At 48.9% G+C, this 18,289-nt stretch overlaps 1 protein-coding gene and 1 pseudogene across 1 annotated transcript; one reads left to right on the top strand and one right to left on the bottom strand.

Annotated features, from left to right (window-relative positions):
• Window positions 1-3,684: 3,684 nt before the first annotated feature.
• LOC115323865 (late histone H2B.L4-like) lies at window positions 3,685-13,086 on the bottom strand. Its single transcript, XM_040220607.1, has 2 exons — window positions 12,831-13,086; window positions 3,685-4,028 (listed from the first exon to the last, which is right to left on the bottom strand). The coding sequence occupies exons 1-2, from the start codon at window positions 12,981-12,983 to the stop codon at window positions 3,762-3,764; spliced, it is 420 nt and encodes a 139-aa protein (XP_040076541.1). The 5' UTR covers window positions 12,984-13,086; the 3' UTR covers window positions 3,685-3,761.
• Window positions 13,087-13,885: 799 nt separating this feature from the next.
• Window positions 13,886-18,035, top strand: LOC120848610 (annotated as a pseudogene).
• Window positions 18,036-18,289: the final 254 nt, after the last annotated feature.

Here is an 18,289-nt window from a genome sequence, read left to right as displayed (position 1 = left end):
TTCTTTTTGTGCACTGCCAATTGGTGGGTGTGATGAGAATATTCGAATGTTCGCCTTCTGCACGCGCAACACTATTCTTAAAAACAAAATAGTAGACGATATGACGTCGGTGAAAGCAGCCTTTTCACGGAACTAGAAAAGGACGAAGAACGAGAAGAGACGGCACTCAGCGCTGCGCTGAGTCCCGTCTCTTCCTTGCTCTTCGTCCTTGCCCAATGCGGAGACAAGTTCGTCTGCTACTCGCACATATGTTACAATGATGCCAGAACGCCGAGCTCTTATTGGCTAATTGAACAAAATAGTGGGTAGCTTCAAGGCATCTAGCATTAGGGTGTACCCACTATAGCCAGTCAGAGTTCAGCGTCGTACTGACATACCGTAACTCCTGCACAAGAAGCAGACGACTTGCACTCCACATTGCGCTGTTTTTATATACCGGGTGTCTCAAGTAGCGGCCAGGGTCTTTAAATCGACCGCAAAATGCGGTTTCTTGACCTATCGCGCTACGATTTTGTGCAACGTTGCCCACAGGTGGTGCATTTTTCCTATAAAATTTGCAAAGAGCGCACTTACCCGAGGAAAATTAAAAAAAGAAAATGAAAAAAGGCTTAACTCCTATGGAAATAATAGGGCGACCTATTGATTGAACGCCGGTGGCTTCGTTGTTTCCATAAAAGGTATGCTTTTTTTTTTTTTTACTTTTTCCTTGGGTAAGTTCGTTCTTTGCAAATAGAAAAAAAAAATGTACCACCTGTAGGCAACGCTGCGCAAAATCGTGGCACGATAGGTCAAGAAACCGAATATTGCGGTCGATTTAAAGGACACATGCAAGAGAAAAAAAAAAAAAAAAAACATATTTTTAAACAGCTTAGATGGAAAAATGATGTCATAAAACAATTTTACAACCAAGAAAAAAAATTTTAGAACTATATTTACGGCGCTATACGAATTTGTAGTAGGCGCCGGCGGGCGCCGCGGAAAAGTGGCCTTTGACGGGCCCATATTTGTCACGTGGTGCTTGCGCCCTTTCGGAAGCTTCCTATGGCCTCTAAAAGTAACTTATTCATCTTTGTTTGAAGTATAACACAAAACTAAGATGGATAAGTAACTCTTAGAGCCCAAAGGAAACTCCTGAAAAAGCGCAAGCAGACGTGTAGACCTGTGCGCCGGTCAGACGGCGGCGGCGGCGCCCCGAAGCAGACGAACTTGTGCGGCGGCGGCGACGGCAGCGTGGAGAAACGTGTTGAAGCGGCGTTCGCACAACGCTTTTTTCCTTTGCATGTGTCGTTTAAAGAGCCTGGCCGCTACTTAAGACACCCGATACTTCAATTACATTTTACGATATAGGAATCAACCGTTTAAACTGAGTTTATTGACATGTGTTGCCCCCCCCCCCCCCCCCCCCCCCCAAACAAAATCCTGGCTACGTGCCTGGTGCCTCCCCACCAAAATATCTGGACTTTCCATATGATCGTGTATTCTCTAGCTATCAATCACACTATTTCGGGAATAGAAAGGGCACATACCACGTCGAACAACCTTGAGCCGCTAAGCTTTTTTTCGCCAGTCGCAAACACACAGTGGCGTCAAAAGTATTTTGGAGGGGGGGGGGGGGGGGGGGGGGCGGATACGGTTGGGGGCTATGAAACAGTTCGAACAATATAAAATTTAGAGCGAAATTTCCCGCTAAATTTAGCAAAAATTTCTCCACTAAAGTTAGCGGGAAATTTACAAAAAATTTCTTCCCTAAATTTAGCGGAGAAATTTTTCCGTTAAATTTAGCGGCGAAATATTCCCGCTCAATTTAGCAGCAAATTTGTCCCTTAGCGAGAAAACTGAATTAGCGCTGAGGTACCGTGACGTGAATTTCCTCGCTAAATTTAGTGTGGAACCTTAACCTGCAGAATATAACGAGAAAATTTCCCCCTCTAAATTTAGCGAAAAATTTCCCCGCTAAGTTTAGCGGGGAAACGTCCCATAATGCAACGCGTGGTTACGTCGACACTAACGCCGACGCCGCTCAACCCGGACACGGGCTCCAGAAGAGCTGCGTTCTAAAGCGCGTTATTTTTTCGCTAGAACTGGAGATTGAAGCTAACGAAAGCACGCTGGGATTCCCATGTATTTTGTCAATAAAGGCAACGTGGGCGTTATCTTGTTTGTAGAAGTTCGTTACATGGCACGTAAGCAGCGTCTCGGTAAGGATCATTGCCTGGGCCCAGGAAAGGGGGGGGGGGCCTCTGCCCCCCCCCCCCTCCCCCCGAAGTCTACGCCTATGCCACGGTGTAAGATAATACTCTTCAGGTGAGGACAGCTCGCTCCTCGCGGCGTGCCCGATAAAGTTCGCTCTTCACTCTTTCTCACTATGGTTTCAAGCGGCGCCGGCAGGTGACTCGTCGACCCATGGGCACGTACAAGACGGCTCGTGCCGCCTCATGTGTCATATCTACATTTAATTTTACGCTATCTATACTTCGTTTTATGAGAGATCCACACTTCGCTTTATAGGAGATCTATACCTTATTTCATGAGAGATCCATACGTCGCTTTACGGTCGCGGATGAGTTCGTGGACCGCAAACACGCGTTTGCGTTTCCGGAACTCATATGGGGGGATCGGTGGCCGAGTGGGCTGAAGCGCACACCCAGCTCGACGCGGGTGGAGCGAAAGATCGCGCTGCAGAACCAAGGGATCCTGGGTTCGAGCCCCACCCCTGCCCGTTTCGATCTGGATGAGCATCGTACCGGCGTGCGATCGTGTATCACTACCGCGTGGTGCACGTTAAAGACCCCAGGCTAGCGGTTGTACTGCACTGGCTAAGTTGCTCATCTACAGCGTGTGACTTGTCGCAACTTTAATGGCTGACCAACTATACGCTTTATAAATATCCACACAACCCAATTTTTTTTTAACTCATGCGACCATGGTTGGGTCTACATGAATCATAGCGCATCGATACGAACAGGTACCAATCACACGGACCCTGTCTTTCCACTACTTCCTCTTCTGCCCATCTGCTACCAATCAAAATCAAATCTCGATTCCATGCGCTACGGCCGCATCCATGTAAATGCAATCATTGTAAACGCAGCCGATGGCAGGCTTTAAAAGGGGATGCTTGTGCGAGCGCTCAGGGGTCCACTAAGTTCATCCCCCAGAACCTTCATCCCGGGACACTTCACCCCAGACACTTTATACCAAAAATGTTTCGTCCCAAGACGTTTCGTCCCAAGACGTTTCGTCCCAAGACGTTTCGTCCCAAGACGTTTCGTCCCAAGACGTTTCGTCCCAAGACGTTTCGTCCCAAGACGTTTCGTCCCAAGACGTTTCGTCCCAAGACGTTTCGTCCCAAGACGTTTCATCCCAATACGTTTCATCCCAATACGTTTCATCCCAATACGTTTCATCCCAATACGTTTCATCCCAATACGTTTCATCCCAATACGTTTCATCCCAATACGTTTCATCCCAATACGTTTCATCCCAATACGTTTCATCCCAATACGTTTCATCCCAATACGTTTCATCCCAATACGTTTCATCCCAATACGTTTCATCCCAATACGTTTCATCCCAATACGTTTCATCCCAATACGTTTCATCCCATGTGCATTACATGTCAGGATATTTAATACTTTGAAGTCTCATGATGTGCACGCGCGTTCTTTACGCAAACACCTCTAGTTGACCATCAAGTTGCGTTTAATATACGCTCGCAGCAGAAACAAACAAAAAATGTTCGACGGAAAAGTCTTTGGTTTTCACGGTTGGGACGGGATGGCGAGGGCGGCGTTGACGTAGGACGTGTACTTTGCCACAGCCTTGGTGCCCTCCGACACGGCGTGCCTGGCCAGTTCACCCGGGAGCATCAGCCTGGTCACCGTCTGGATCTCGCGGGCAGTGATGGTAGACTTCTTGCTGTACACGGCCAGCCGGGCCGCCTCCTCGGTCAGCTTGTCCAGGATGTCGTTGACGAAGCTGTTCATAATGGTCATGGCCCTGGCAGAGATGCCCGTGTCTGGATGCACCTAGATGACACGAAGAAAAGTTAGACGTTTACAAATTTCTGTAATGCGATATTAGAGCGCAGCTATTGAGGAGGAGGGGAAAGTATGCCCCTCCCCCTTTCTCCTCCCCTGCTCCTTGTCCTCCCCTCCTTTGCTCCTCTTTTTCCTCCTCCTTCCATCCTCATCCTCTCCCCTACTCGTCCTCCTGCTTTCTTCCTCCTCTACCCCTACCTCCTCCTCCTTTCCTCCTCCTTCGTACCTTCCCCTCCTCCACACGTGACGTCCATGTTCTCGCTAATTCTTGCGGCAAATTGAATTGCTGTTGTGGTCACGTGACCTCGAATGCAATTATCGCCCCCATCCCCTTCCTAAAAATACCTACAACCTTAGAGCATGGTACGACAATGAACACGACCAGGCTTAGAGCATGGTGTCCCCTCCTCGGAACCAGCGGCTTGCCGCTGACGAGGGAGTCACTATAGTCAGTGCCCCTCAAAGGGAATCAGATATCCCTCCGCCACCTTTGCATCCAATAGCGTCCCACCGTTTCCGTGACGTCGCGGCCAACGCGCGAGGAGGGTCTTGCCTTTCTGTACATATTTGCTTTATCTTTCGACTTTGACTTAGCATTGTGGAAGCCACGAGAGGGAGATTAGAGTTCTCCCCCACCGACGGAAACAAATACGACTTTCGGGGATTAGCTTCCTCCCCGATGGATACAAAGGCTGCTTTCAGGGGCTTGGTTCCCTCTCCGATGAACACAAAGGTCGCTTTCTTAAAAAGTGGGATCGGAGACAAGTGGGAATCCATTGAAGCGGAACAAGGAGCGTTTCCAGTGAACTCTTCTTTCGACTGCGGAGAGATTTGAAACGGGCGCATCACACTTGTGGGAGGAGCTTCTCCTACCTTCTTGACTTGTAACCGACTATAGTCCTTTTTTGATTTATCACATTTCGCGATACAGATATACATTAAGTAAGAATTGCAAAAATACTGTACTCTAGAATGCCAATGAAAATGCTGTCAAACACAAGGAGACAGGCTTCGCCCAACTCACTACAGCCAAACAAGTAGTTAAAGGGCACAGTTTTGGGCTGGAATAAATAAATTTATATTGGGATTTTACTAATAGCACATCGTTCAGTGGGCCAAAAGAAAAAAAAAGTAGGAAGTAAAAAGCCCGACTTTCGGTACGAAAGTTTGAAAACACAGCGGACTATTTCGTACCTCCTCCCCTTCGTCCTTTTCACTGTGATACATCCGCGGTTCCCAAAGCGCGTCACCAGGTCCAAACGCACGTCACACGATACCGGACCTCACTTAATCCCTTCAACCCTAAGCTGACAGTGCGGTGGAAGCTACGCGCTTGCCCGACCAATCAGCCGCCTCCCTTTCATCACCAGACCTCATTCTCTGCGCGTGGGTATGCGCGAGAGAGCGTGATCACGTGGCAAAAGTGTGGCTGGCCCAACTAGGCCCAACGAGCACGTAGCTTTCACAGCACTGTCGCCTCCGGTTTAACGGGGTGGGGAAAGCAACTTTTGTCTGAATTTTGAGCGACGGGCTAATCTTCTAGGGGGATTCCGAGCAAGAGGAGGACTCCCCCTTTCCGTCTTCTTGAACTGTTTGGCAGAATGCCAGATTTATGAGTTGAGGAGAAAAGCTAAACATCAAAAAGTTTGAAAAGCGCTTCATGACCCCGTTAATGAGACAGGAAAGTGCGCCCGCAGTGTGAGACTTCGAATAAAATAAGGTATAGACCGACACTCTGTTTACAAACAAGCCCGCGTTTGCCCACACCAGGTGTGGGCACTGCGCGTGCGCACAAACCGAACTCGGGAGGAGTGAAGCGTCTGCGCACGCGCAGTGCCGTCGACAGCGCCACCGCAGCTGCGTGACGTCAGGGCCGCGTGTTGGTCCATACAGTTCAACGAACGATCCACCTACTTTGCGCGTACTCTCATTTCAGTTTTCTTTATAACAGTCTTTCTGTTCGAAATTCAGAAAATATAAAAGTGAGAACGGCAGACCGCTCCAAAATGAGTGCACGAGTGTAGAAGTCACAGATTGGAAAAAGCTAAGAACTTCACCTTTAATGATACGATCTTACAAAAGCAGAACAAAAAACTCCAGCATTATCAAAAGAAAAGTAGACCATGAAATATCAATTTCCTTAAAACAATCTTCTCATATACAGAACCCCAGTTACAATTGATTCCCGGGGCCAATTGCTGATCAACGCCTACCTACTGATTCATTAACGTTGACAATAAATCCAGGCTCTATCTGTTTTTGCTACCAGTAAATTTTTGGCAGTTTATATTTCTGGACTTTGCCATTCATCTATCCCTTCATCTCCCATTAGGGTGACCACCCGTCCCGCGACTCGCGGGATTGTCCCGCGTTGAGGGCTCGTGTCCCGCGTCCCGCGAAGAAATTCCCCAAATCTTCAAAATGTCCCGCATTTCATACTGTCGTAAAATTCACTCTGCAACTCATGGTGCTGCCGAACAACGGGGCACAGGGAAGCGCGGAGGTCAATGGTAATTGTGTGAATCGCAATGGTGTGTCATTTTCTGTCCAAGCATTGCGGGAACCGACCGTCGTTCTTGCAGGAGAACCGACGCGCATGCTCCTTTGTGCCTCTCCCCTTGGTGGCAAAATATTGTAAGAAAACTTGCTCGCCAAAAGTTTAAATATAAAATATTGTAATCACTTTCAAATCGCTGTGTCAATGCTAAAAGGTTGCTGTGGATTTTTTTTTTTTTTTTTGTGAAGGCAGCCACACGAGGCAAAGAGCCTGCAACTCAAAACGGTCGAAAACGAACATAACGTTAATAATGTGTGTATAGGACCATGTTGGTAAAAGTAAGCGTTGACAGGAAACAATGAACCGAAAAGATTTATTCTTTCTTGATTTAATTTGATGCACTAAGTTCTCCTGCAGTTGAGTTTTATGCTTTCAACTTTGACACATTTAATAACATATTTGGCATAAATATATCACTGGGAGTGAAAATTATTTTAGCCTAATTGTTGCAACACAATTTGCAGGTGTGCAAACAGCACAGGACATTAAATGTGTTTACAGAGCCTTGGTTCATATAGAGTGCTTGTTGATAAATCCCCCCCCCCCCCCCCCCCCCCCCCGCGTGTCCCGCATTTCGCTAGTAGGACAGCGGTCACCCTATCTCCCATAGTTTTCGCTATCACCAACCAAACCTTAGCCCTCGATAGGTAATGCTTGGTGTCTTTGCTCCATTTCAGAGTTCAATAAAATCAGCGCTGTCCACCTCTGTCTGGGGCTGGCATACCTTATCAACATTAGTTTTACCCGGAAACATCCATCGTTATTTAAAAGTCGGCATATATGTAAGTGTTAAGGTGAGAGCGGATCGTTTGACAAGCTGGATTTTCAAAGCCGGAGGTTGCTCATGGGGACCGGGACAAGAGTTGCCTGAATAAACACAGATGTCCCAGAGGTTACTCTTCTCTTCCTCCCACTAGATGGACTACCGTGATAAAAAAAGCGAGAAAAAAGTTCCCAATATTCTCTCATTTTCTTGACGCTTCTCGGCCAACTATGATGTAATAACATAAGGGAGTAGGTGGCGAGCTCTTAATCATGCGAGCGGGATGTCACGTGTGAAGGAAAATCCAAAGCCGGCAGTGACAAAGCGGCGTCTGACGTCCCTTTTCTGTGTGTGGGGTGGTGATACTGTGTTATAATCCGCCAGTCGGTTGTGCTGACGACTTGGTGTGAATTTGGTTTAGCGGAACTGCATTATCCGAAGGCGAAGCCCCCCAACCTCTTCAGAGGGTGATCACCACCACTCATGGTCGGAGTTTTTTGTGAATCGTCCGTACAAATGGTTAACAGGGAGTTTTCGTAGATCGTTCCCGCTGTCCCGCAACGTTCTGCGCAACCTGCTACGAAATCCGGGACTCTGCAGGCAAAGCTAGCGTCGCGCATGCGCAGCAGTCTTTTACGGCCCTCGAATGAGAGGTTATTTCTCCCTGCCACCGCAGCTCTATGTGGTGGCTGAGACCTTACTTGCTTCTCAATATTGGCCGCCAGCTTATTGCCTTTTATAACACCTCGGCGCACGCGCAGCCAAAGCCCGGCGGCCTCAATGTTTATGGCCGTACTGCGCAGGCTGGATTTCTCATCTATACAAGGACACATCAGACGCCCCGCTTTTCAAACACTACACTGTTCGCATGCGAGCGTTATATTTAGTCTACATGCTGATAACTTACCATCAACGTGTAATTTTAGATATGCTCACTGACGAACTGGTATTCCTATTTATTTAAATCCTTACTCGTATAAAAACAAAACAAGACTCCAAAATCACCTTTTTATGATCAGTACATCACCGACACTCGAAACCACGAGGTTCAGTACTGCTATATAAAACGACGGGCCTGATTTTTTTTAAGTCATTTTTTTTTATGGGAAGCTATTTTTAAGATGGCTGCCACTGTAGACTGCATGTCCCCTTTCCACCGGACTTCGAATGGATTTACGCCCATGTGGTGGATTGTGTGCACAGCGCTGCTTTTTAGTACGATGACGCTCCATGGCAATCCCAAGGACCCTTTCGAAGCTTTGAACATTTGAACGGACCAAAATGGCGATTGCCACGGCGACAAGAACCGTCTGCATATGTTAGTGTCTGTTTGTCTGGATATGTTAGTGTGTTTGTCTGCATATGTTAGTGTCTGTTTGTCTGCATATGTTAGTGTCTGTTTGTCTGCATATGTTAGTGTCTGTTTGTGTCCGGCTAGCAGGCAGGAAAGACATGGGCGCTACTTTCCCAGGACACGGCCGGACTGGAAGCGCGCGCTCTTTCTCTTCTTACGGCCTTTGCAATTGGGGTAATCGCCACCTCCCACCGCAATTCGCGGGGGGCGCTGTCACCTCACCCCTGGAGGGGCTTTAACCCCTGGGCTACCCTTTGCCGTTTGCACAGAGCGCGTCTGACAGTGTATCTCAACGCTGTCGCAACTTGCGGCCGAGATTCTTATAGTCACACCTGATCCTTACGTTCAGACCCTCATATACTCTAATGCGCTACTGATGAGCCCAAAACGGTAAATATTGGACGCACATCTCCGAGAGATTGGGGAGTAAAAAGTAGTAAAAAGAGACAGCGAATGCGATTGCGGAAAAACTATACTCGTCTTTACCTCCAGGACTTCTGTTGCAACTTAAAGGGGTCATGAAACGATTTTCCTACTTCTTCCTCCTTAGCTTTAATCCTCAACTCAAACGCGAATTGTTAAATCACGTGGTCGTGACATTCCTTCGGCCGGTGCAATGACTCCTAGCTTAAAGGACCGGTGCAATGACTCCTAGTTTCCACTGTGCTTTTTATGCACACTATAGAACTTGTTATTCCCCAGGGACAAGAAGTTTCGTCAGGGCACTCATTGGCCACGAACGCGAATCCGAATATTCGTCGACGGATTGGTTGTTGACGAGCGCATACGTCCGAGTGACGCAGTTCTCGTGTACAATGCAAGAGCTGGGCTCTGCCGACGTCAGTTTGGCGCCGGTGACGCGCTTTTGGAACCGCGGATGTATCATAGTGAAAAGGCGGACAGCTTTCGAAGGCGAAAAGGTACAAAATAGTCCGCTATATTTTCAAATGTTCGTACCGAAAAGCTGGCTTTTGACTTTCTAGCCTCTTTCGTTTGGCCAACTAAACGATATCCGATGAGTAAAGTCCCAGTTTAAAATCATTCATCACAACCCAAAATTCGTTTCATGGCCCCTTTTAAGAACAGGAGGAGATGGACCCCTTCTACATGGAGGAACTTTAAAGGGGCGATGCAACAATTTTCGTACTTTGCGCAAATACCACTTAGAACGGATCCCTGACATTGATATGAAACACGGGTTCGTTCTTCACCCCAAGCAATAGAAGTCCCAGAAAAAAAATTAAAGATAAACGAGCAGCGTTCACCCCCTCAACTCGCAGCCAGAACAAGCGGCCACGTGATCTGGAGCCGATTATATGCCGCCAATGTAGATCATAGCCACGCGCTGGGGTTGGCAAAGCACAGGGCACGCGCCGAGTTCCAGATATTGTTATGGCTCGGCTATTGTCGTTGCAGCGATTGGACACGGGCCCCCTACCCGAATGCTTCTCGAGCTATTAATTATCACGAGCCCAAATCGTGTGCCCACGCAATGCTCGGGTGCAATCTATGAACAGCATTCAAATATCGTCATATGGGTGTACTGCGATACCCAAGTTACGTCATGAAATTTTGCAAAGGAGAGATTGAATGAAAATGATCGCTTTTGTCCTTGAAATTACACCACAACAAAGGGGTTTCTTGGCCAGCGGTGTTGCCTGCTAGTATCCTTGACTCCCACTAGTGCCAGTAAGCTCGTGTATAGTGAAAAACATTCCAACTGAATATCGTTGCACAGCTCCTTTAAATGATAATTCGTACACTCTCGCGAAATGTAAGCAGGCCCAATCTATCTATTGCCGTGGTCTGCATCATCATTTCATAGGCCTCACATGAAGTCGGTCAGCTGCTCTAGACGAGGGTGTAGTAGACTGTACAATTTTTGCACAGTGCATAATATAGCCTAAAGTGCTTCCTCGAGGGCTTGTGCACATGTCCAGCCGATTTTTCGTTACTGTTCGTGACCGTCTTTGCATTGTTAATCAGAAGTATTCTGAGGAACTTGTTGCAAATTAAACCAGCCAAGCGCTTTGAGTGACTGTTGTCAATGCCCTCTGGGCAACTTAGGATTGGCGCGTCTTCAAGATAGGGTGCAATGAGTTGCACCCTATCTAGTTGCAGCACCTCGTTTACATTTGTACGCGGAAGGTGCTTAACAGCCTTTAAAAAAAGCAACAATGTTGTCCAGAAGGGCGACGAACCTAGGATTTGGATAATGAAGTCCGCTTTTATCCTGGCCTTGCAATAAGACGAACAGAGGATCACCTCGTAGTCAACAGCACAACGCAGGCGTCGCACCCAAACTCACCAAGGAGTTTCACCAGATAGCCATCGACGTACACCAGACCAAAGTTGCCAAAAACTACAACCTACGAAGCTCGAACACCAGCGCAAGGCAGCTAGAAGGGACTCTCCGAGTGGGGTGAGGTGGTTGCGCCCCTGGCGGCAAGCAAGTGAACTACATACGGAGAAAAAATGACATTGACTCCCGGGCGATTGCGGAGGCCGTAAAGGGGTATTAATTCACACGAGGTATACACGGGGTATTCACACGAGGGAGAAATCCCGGGGATTTCTCCCCGGCACGCGCGCATCACGAGATGAAAACGCGAGGCTCTTGCACATCGCAAAGCCTGACGTTTTCGTCGTGGGATGCGCGTGCCGGGGAGCAAAGCCTGACGTTTTCGTCGTGGGATGCGCGTGCCGGGGATTTCTCCCCGGCACGCGCATCCCACGACGAAAACGTCAGGCTTTGCGATGTGCAAGAGCCTCGCGTTTTCATCTCGTGATGCGCGCGTGCCGGGGAGAAATCCCCGGGATTTCTCCCTCGTGTGAATACCCCTTAAGAAGACAAAGAGAGCGCGCGCTTCCAGTCCGGCCGTGCCTTCCAGTCCGGCCGCTTGTCCTTTAAAGGGGTACGGAAACCAAATTCTGGAGCTCATTTCTTTGTTTCAACACGACGCAGGTAGCAGCACAACCACAGAAACATAAATATTGCGCTAGAAAACGCAAGAAAACATATTTTAAAGTGAATTAAACGATAATCAAAAACCACCCGGTAGTTGGTTATGATTCATGAAGCTTCAATGGAATGTCGTGACGACAACATGCCTCTGAAAGCAGCGCCGCAGCGGTATGTCCGCTCACTGGTATAGATTGCCTAGGCCTGAACGCAATACCGAGGCGTCTTGCTGGAAAGAGCCAAAACGAAGTGAGCCACCTTGGTTTCAGCTCTCGCGCGACGTGCAAACGCGTGCTTCGGTTGTTCTCAGGTTTGGTGCGCGTGCTGGCCCCGCGATATCTACAGCCCTTGGGTACTTCGACAAAGCGAGATTGTAACGCGTTGACGCCTCCAAGTGGCAAAACTCGTCAATACGGTACGCTTGGTCGTCCGAGGCATGATGACGTCAAGACGTCTGCCGGATCTCCCGAGATGCATCGCGCTCCTCCATGGCTGATTTTGAAGCGCTCGCCAAAATCGCGGCATTTAGAGCATAAAATATAGCCATCTGCTCAAAATACGACCGTGCGATTATTCATTACAGGCTTAGCTGATCATATTGAACTCATTTCTTGATGTTTTCTCTATATTTCAAGTTTCGATTCCGTATCCCTTTAAGAAGAGCTACAGTACTGCTGGTGGTGCGAAAAGCGCCTAGTGGAAGCTCATCGGTATAGTTTGATATTAGCAGCATATAACCTTCATGTATAGATGTCCCGCCTTCAGCGTGAGCTTCCAGTCTTTGGCAACACTTCGTCGCACGTGCTGCCAAAGTCCGGCCGAAGCCAGTGAACGCGTGCTGGAGGCGGAGCTTCTTAGCCGGTCGGTCTGCATTTGAGGTGCGACGATACTCGTCTACGCTGTAGATGGGGAATTTTGCCAGTGCAGCGTACGACTGCTAGCCTGGGTTCTTTAACGTGCACCACGCGGAGATATATAGTGACACTTGACAGCACGCCGGCACGGTGGTCATCCAAATCGAAATGAGGGCTGGGGCGGGGATTGAAGTTCGAACCCGGAATCCCTGGGTTTTGTATAGCTCGAGCTCGAACTCCACGTGCTCCGTGCTGGAACTGCGCTAGCACAATCGGCTAGCTTGGCCACTAATATCCCACCTGTTTGAGCACCTTGAAAATATATGTGGTGAAGCTCTCCTTGCGCCGGCGGTGCCGCTTCTTGGCGCCGTTGGCTGACGAGGGGGTCTTACGCACTGTCGAAGGCGACTTCACCTTCTTGCCGGATACGGAGGGCGGTAAGGCGGCTGACATGGCGGCTCCTTTCCCGTCGCTGAAACGGCGAGGACTGACTGTTTCTGCAGCCAGAGAACGCTGCCCACGCTGTGTCTGCAGGGTGGCGTTCGGTGCTCACAACGAGTATTCTTATCAGGGACGACGCGAGTGGGTGGATGCGTCTCGAACGTATCGGGAGGTGTATTGCGCTGCGTCATCTGATGTGTACCGGCCACGCATCGCGAATAGATATTCCAGATCAGATAAATTGTTTGATTTGTTTGGTTTTCTTGGGAGCTCACGATGCGGAAGGCACTGCAACATTTTTTTCTTTCTCTTTTTAGTACACTTTGATTAAGGAACTTTCTTTTTCTTGTCATGCAGCTTGAATGTATCCTTCTTTTCATCTTAGGGTGAAGCAGAACTAAAGGTACGGTAGCCAGGTATAATAACGAGCCGTCTAGAAATCACGTAGTAAATTTATTAATTTATTTATAGTTATTTCAATATCTTCAATGCCACATGGCATTACAGAACGGAGCGGGGAAAAACAAAAGCCCAAAAGATAGAATTCAACATATATTAGTTGACTGTTAACATAATAGTTTTCAATGGCAGACTTGAATGCGGGAGCGTCTGTGATTGTGGCGATGGAGGTGGTTAGGTGGTTCCTGTCATTAGTAGTCCTTGGGGTGAAAGAATCAAAAAAGAGCTTCGTGTGACTGAAAGGAACGTTGACTCTATGGCGATAATCATTTCGATGGGATACATACGATGGTTCAGAAAAAAGGAAGAGATCAGTGAACCGATTTGATGCCTGAAGGAAGAGATCAGTGAACCGATTTGATGCCCGAAGGAACGCTTCAATAAAGGGCTGAGCTGGCAGGTGCCCTTTTCAGCGTTCGTGCGCATATCGTGAGCTTCGCTCGCTTTCCAAAGCCATGAGCGCATATGTATGATGCGGCCCGTATGAACCCTACAATAATCGCTACTTCGTCTACTGGGCTGGCAACCATGTAACAAGGTTGCCAGCGGGTGACTGGCAACCATGTACACACATCGTTATGCCGGGGGAAGGATGCGGGGAGGAAGATGTTTTTGTTTTTTTTTGTTTTTTTGCCCGATCCCCCAAAGGTCATTTTGGTGACACCCCACACTGCCTGGTGATACTTAGGGGGAGAAAATTGGCTTAGAAGGGCGGGAGGAATCATATGTTTGTCTTTTTAGACTTAAGCTAGTTGGCGCAAGCTATCGCCCTTTACAATAGCCTTTAGCATCCATCCATCCATTCGGTGGATTATCCGGCGTCTCTCAATCGGTTCAAAATCAAACAACGATCAAAGCACTACAAGATGTACTGAAACGTGCGTGCGTTTCAAATTGCCGCACGTTTTTAATTAAAAATTGTACTCTTACTGAAGGTAACTTTGATTTGGTTTTGAAAAGTGAGGCGTTCGAAGAGAGTTTACTATAGTTGGCCTGCTGCCAAATACCATGCGCCGCGAGTTAGCGTCGCTATAGCGTCGCTCTGCCTTCCATGATTGGCGGAATGCTTACTATACTTCGTTTCAGCTTAGGTCCGAGCGCGGCCGATGTAATGAGCCGAAGGGCCAATCGAACAGCGAAAGAGGCACAACGTCATGGCGTGCTCTCTGCAGTTGAAAGGCGGGATTCGCCGTCTCTCTGTGCGTGCTCCTCCACCCGGCTAGTCCTCAAGCGCAGAGAGCACGCCATGACGTTGCGCTTTTTCCGCTGTTTGCTTGGCCCTTCGGTTCATAACATCGTCCGGGCTCGGACATAAGGTGAAACGAAGTATATGACCTCAGCAAAGGATTTCTCATCGACGGAAGTAAGAGAAACATAAGAACTTCAATTTTGACGGTGTTGGCAGTGTTGGTTTCAAGGGCCATGACAATGATTTCATGATAGTGCGGCCACCAAACAACCATCTTGCATGCCTTTTTTTTTTTTTTTTGCTAGCGTTGCGGAGGCTGGCGGCAGCGTGCTAAAGACATGATTTCTACTCGCTCGTCGTCATTCGCCGAAGACGTTCTTTAAGATCCTCTGTGAGGCGTGATACTCGCCGTTGAGAACACGTGGACATTTTTACGAAAGCACAGTGCCGCAGGAAAAAGGCACAACTCGTCGAGAGCAAATTTCGCCGGTCTGGCGGCGCGTTCAAAGCTCCCTTGGCACGCCGAAGTGCCGTGTCTTTGTGCCTTCGCACGCTTGGATACCGACCAGGTACCGACGCCGTGTGGATATGTTTTGCGAGTGCAATCTGCGTGAAGCCGTATGTAAAGATACAACTCGTCGAAAGCAAGTGTCGCCGGTCTCGCGGCGTGATCAAAGCTTCCTTGGCACGCCGAGTGATGCATCTTTGTGCCTTCGCACGCTTGGATACCGATCAAGAATCGGCGCTGCACCAAAGTTCTGAAGGAGTGTCGCGCGTAGATGTTTTTAGATCGTATATATATTTATATATATATATTATGTAAGGATCGACGGGGGCTCCGCGGGTTGGCCGTTAGCACCAGAGTGCCGCCTGTTCTTAGGTGGTAGGAAAGCGTTGGCGTAAACACTTACCGTAGTGGGCGACCTTCAGAGACAGGCATACTTTACGACGCGAGGTTTGGAACGCGCGTTTTCTGCCGAGAAAATAGGAACGTGCGTTTCGGGCCGGGAGAACGCGATGGTTCTGGTATCGGTGTACAGTCTTTCCCGCCCGCGTGTTAGAGAGGGCTCGGTGGCACGGTATCACGACAAGCGTCATACCGCGTCTGGCAGAATGAATGAGGGGATGGCTCAGTCGGCGATATCCACACCGGGGTCGGCTGTCTGACTCGCCTTGCGAATTCTAGACATATATATATATAGTTTGCTTGCATCCGAACCCGACTGACCTTTGGCCATGAGATATACGCAGATCGCGGGGTCTCACGCGGGAATGTAAGCAATAGACCGGTCTCACCAAGCGTTCCACGGATGCGTGACGCCGCCATAACTGTAGTTCGAAGGAGGCAGATGTTCGTAGTTCGTAGTTCGTTGGATGCCAGTTCAAGAGACAGCTCATGCCAATCGTGCTCTGCTCGCGCAGACCTCCAGCAGGGTTGTCGCGCGTGCAGAACGACTACAGCTCCCACGATGCGTGTCGGCAGCGGTGGCGTACTCAAACTAGCTGGGGGGATCGGTCTATTGTACCACGGTGTGAAAGTTAGCCGATTGGTTGTGGCTTTTCGGCCAGTGGGAAACGCTTGCCTGACGACGCGTCGACAATTCGCCGGTCCACGAAAAGGGAATGGGCCAACGAGCGAATTTGAGTGGATACGCAGTAGGCGGTTTCAGTCTGTGCTGGAGCTCGAGAGCTAGCGCCCCGGAATCGAGTCAGGTCGTGGGATTCCGAGGGACCTTTGTCCCCGTATTCGGGACGTAATCGACAATAAAAGCTCTACATTTTTTAGAAAAAAAAAATAGAAACCGCAAACAAGGCCCGCGTTACTTCGTCGATCTTTTTCGCGACCTTCCCCATTTCACATTCTTTCAGTATTTCTAAGACATTTCCTTTTATTCCTTTCAAATTCACCGTGCAAGGCTGGAACAACCGAGACCGCTGCTCTTTATCTCTCTCGAAATACAAGACACCGACAGAAGCGCAAACCTACCTGTCTTGTTTTTTTTGAAGCAGACACCAAACCGGCTTCTGACTCTTTCTTCACCTTTTGAGGTCTATTCTTATTACTTGCTAACCTCGAGGCAGTCTTAACGGACCGGCCTGCCAAACTTTGCTTTTTAGCAACAGGAACTTTCGTAGCTAGGAACAGGAGCTTCGCAGGATTATCGAGGCCCTTGTGTGCTCCCGTGTACTGTACCAGCTTCCATATCTATCCATCACCAAGACTCAGCTCTCCAAATTAAAAGCAACGCTCCGAAAATACACCCGACTAGCCTTAGGAGTGCCACGATTTGCCGCAAATTTTCTAGTGGCCTCGACTGGTCTTTTTAACACACTTGAAGAACGTACCACTATTTGCCGCCAAGCACATATTGCAAGGCTTCAAACATCCCCCAAGGACGCAAGCTCATCGAGCATCAAGGCTACGACACCACCACCTTGCCCACTCCTACTCCTCCCCTCCCCCCCCCCCCCCCCCCCCCCCCCGGTGAGAGTCCCTACCCCGCGTCACAGTCATGTCCATACCTCAACATATGCGTCCGGACAAACATGCTGCCCGGCGCAAACAACTAGTCGAACGGATAGACCGCGAGACACCAGGAACGGATACCACATATTACTACACAGATGCCAGTCACAGTCTCAGCAGAAGCATAGCGGCTGTAGTAGGGCCTGGCTTTGAGCATATTAATGAACACAGCAATGTTCCCACCCCATCCGCCGCGGAGACCCTAGCGGTTCTTGAAGCCATCACTCGACCTCACCATCCTACTCACCACATTTGCATTCGAACAGAAAGCCAGGAAACATGCCGCAATTTTCGTGACGGTGCGCTACCCGGACATATCCACAGCCTTTTGCAACGTCACCTTGACGCGCATCCCTCCCTCCATGTTACTTTGCAATGGATCCCCGGACATCAAGGCGTAGAGGAACACAACCGAGCTCATGAGCTCACCCGCGTTACGAATTTTCCGGGTCCTCCGTGCCTCTGGCGGTCCGACTATGATCCCAAGGAACACAGAAAACTCTTGCACAAGGAGCGTACATCCCTCTTAAGAGAACTACGCGCTAACACCGCCACAATTATCGCTCCACACCAATCCCTCTCGCGGGAAGACAGCGCCATTCTCCGCAAACTTCAAACCAATTTGATCGTGACTCCCCTCTTTCGCCACTATATCCAGGGCCTTGCCGGACGCCCGAAATGCCCCAACTGCGGCGGATAGCCCTCTCTAGAGCACTGCCTGTGGCAATGCTCCTACATTCAACCTACCCTCCTATCCTCTCTTTCCTACCTATCCCACAGTTTTCAACCTCACTCAGGGATGGACTGGCTTAGTCCGCCTACCGATGCCCATATTCTCCTGCCGGCACTCATTCAGCACGTGAAAAACGTGTTGGGTGAGGACTGGTAGGTGAACACATACAACTGAGCGCCGGACCTTGGCGCATAAATAAAGTTTTTTCTCTCTCTCTCTGTTTCGTAGCTATGTCACGGATACTAGAAAGACTATATTCTCGAAGGCCCCACATTCAGGCAAAACTTGAGACATTTTTCCAACAGGGAGGCAGAACGCTTCGATATGTTCACGTTCATAAAGTTCATTAATTTTGTCACCTTTTTTATTGGAACCGAAATTTTGTGGCTTCTACTGCGTTGTTGTGAAAC

This window comes from Ixodes scapularis, unplaced genomic scaffold (genome assembly GCF_016920785.2).
Source record: "Ixodes scapularis isolate PalLabHiFi unplaced genomic scaffold, ASM1692078v2 PGA_scaffold8__174_contigs__length_109621045, whole genome shotgun sequence".
Lineage (NCBI taxonomy): Eukaryota > Metazoa > Arthropoda > Arachnida > Ixodida > Ixodidae > Ixodes > Ixodes scapularis.
The sequence above is the reverse complement of the archived record's forward strand: the minus strand, read 5'-3'. Positions and strand labels throughout refer to the sequence as shown.

Bases quoted from the DNA above. Each gene is read 5' to 3' on its own strand.
- LOC115323865 (XM_040220607.1), bottom strand. From the start codon at position 12,983: ATGTCAGCCGCCTTACCGCCCTCCGTATCCGGCAAGAAGGTGAAGTCG. The intron at 4,029-12,830 runs GTGGGATATTAG...CGTGTCATCTAG, and splicing joins TTTTCAAGGTGCTCAAACAG to GTGCATCCAGACACGGGCAT.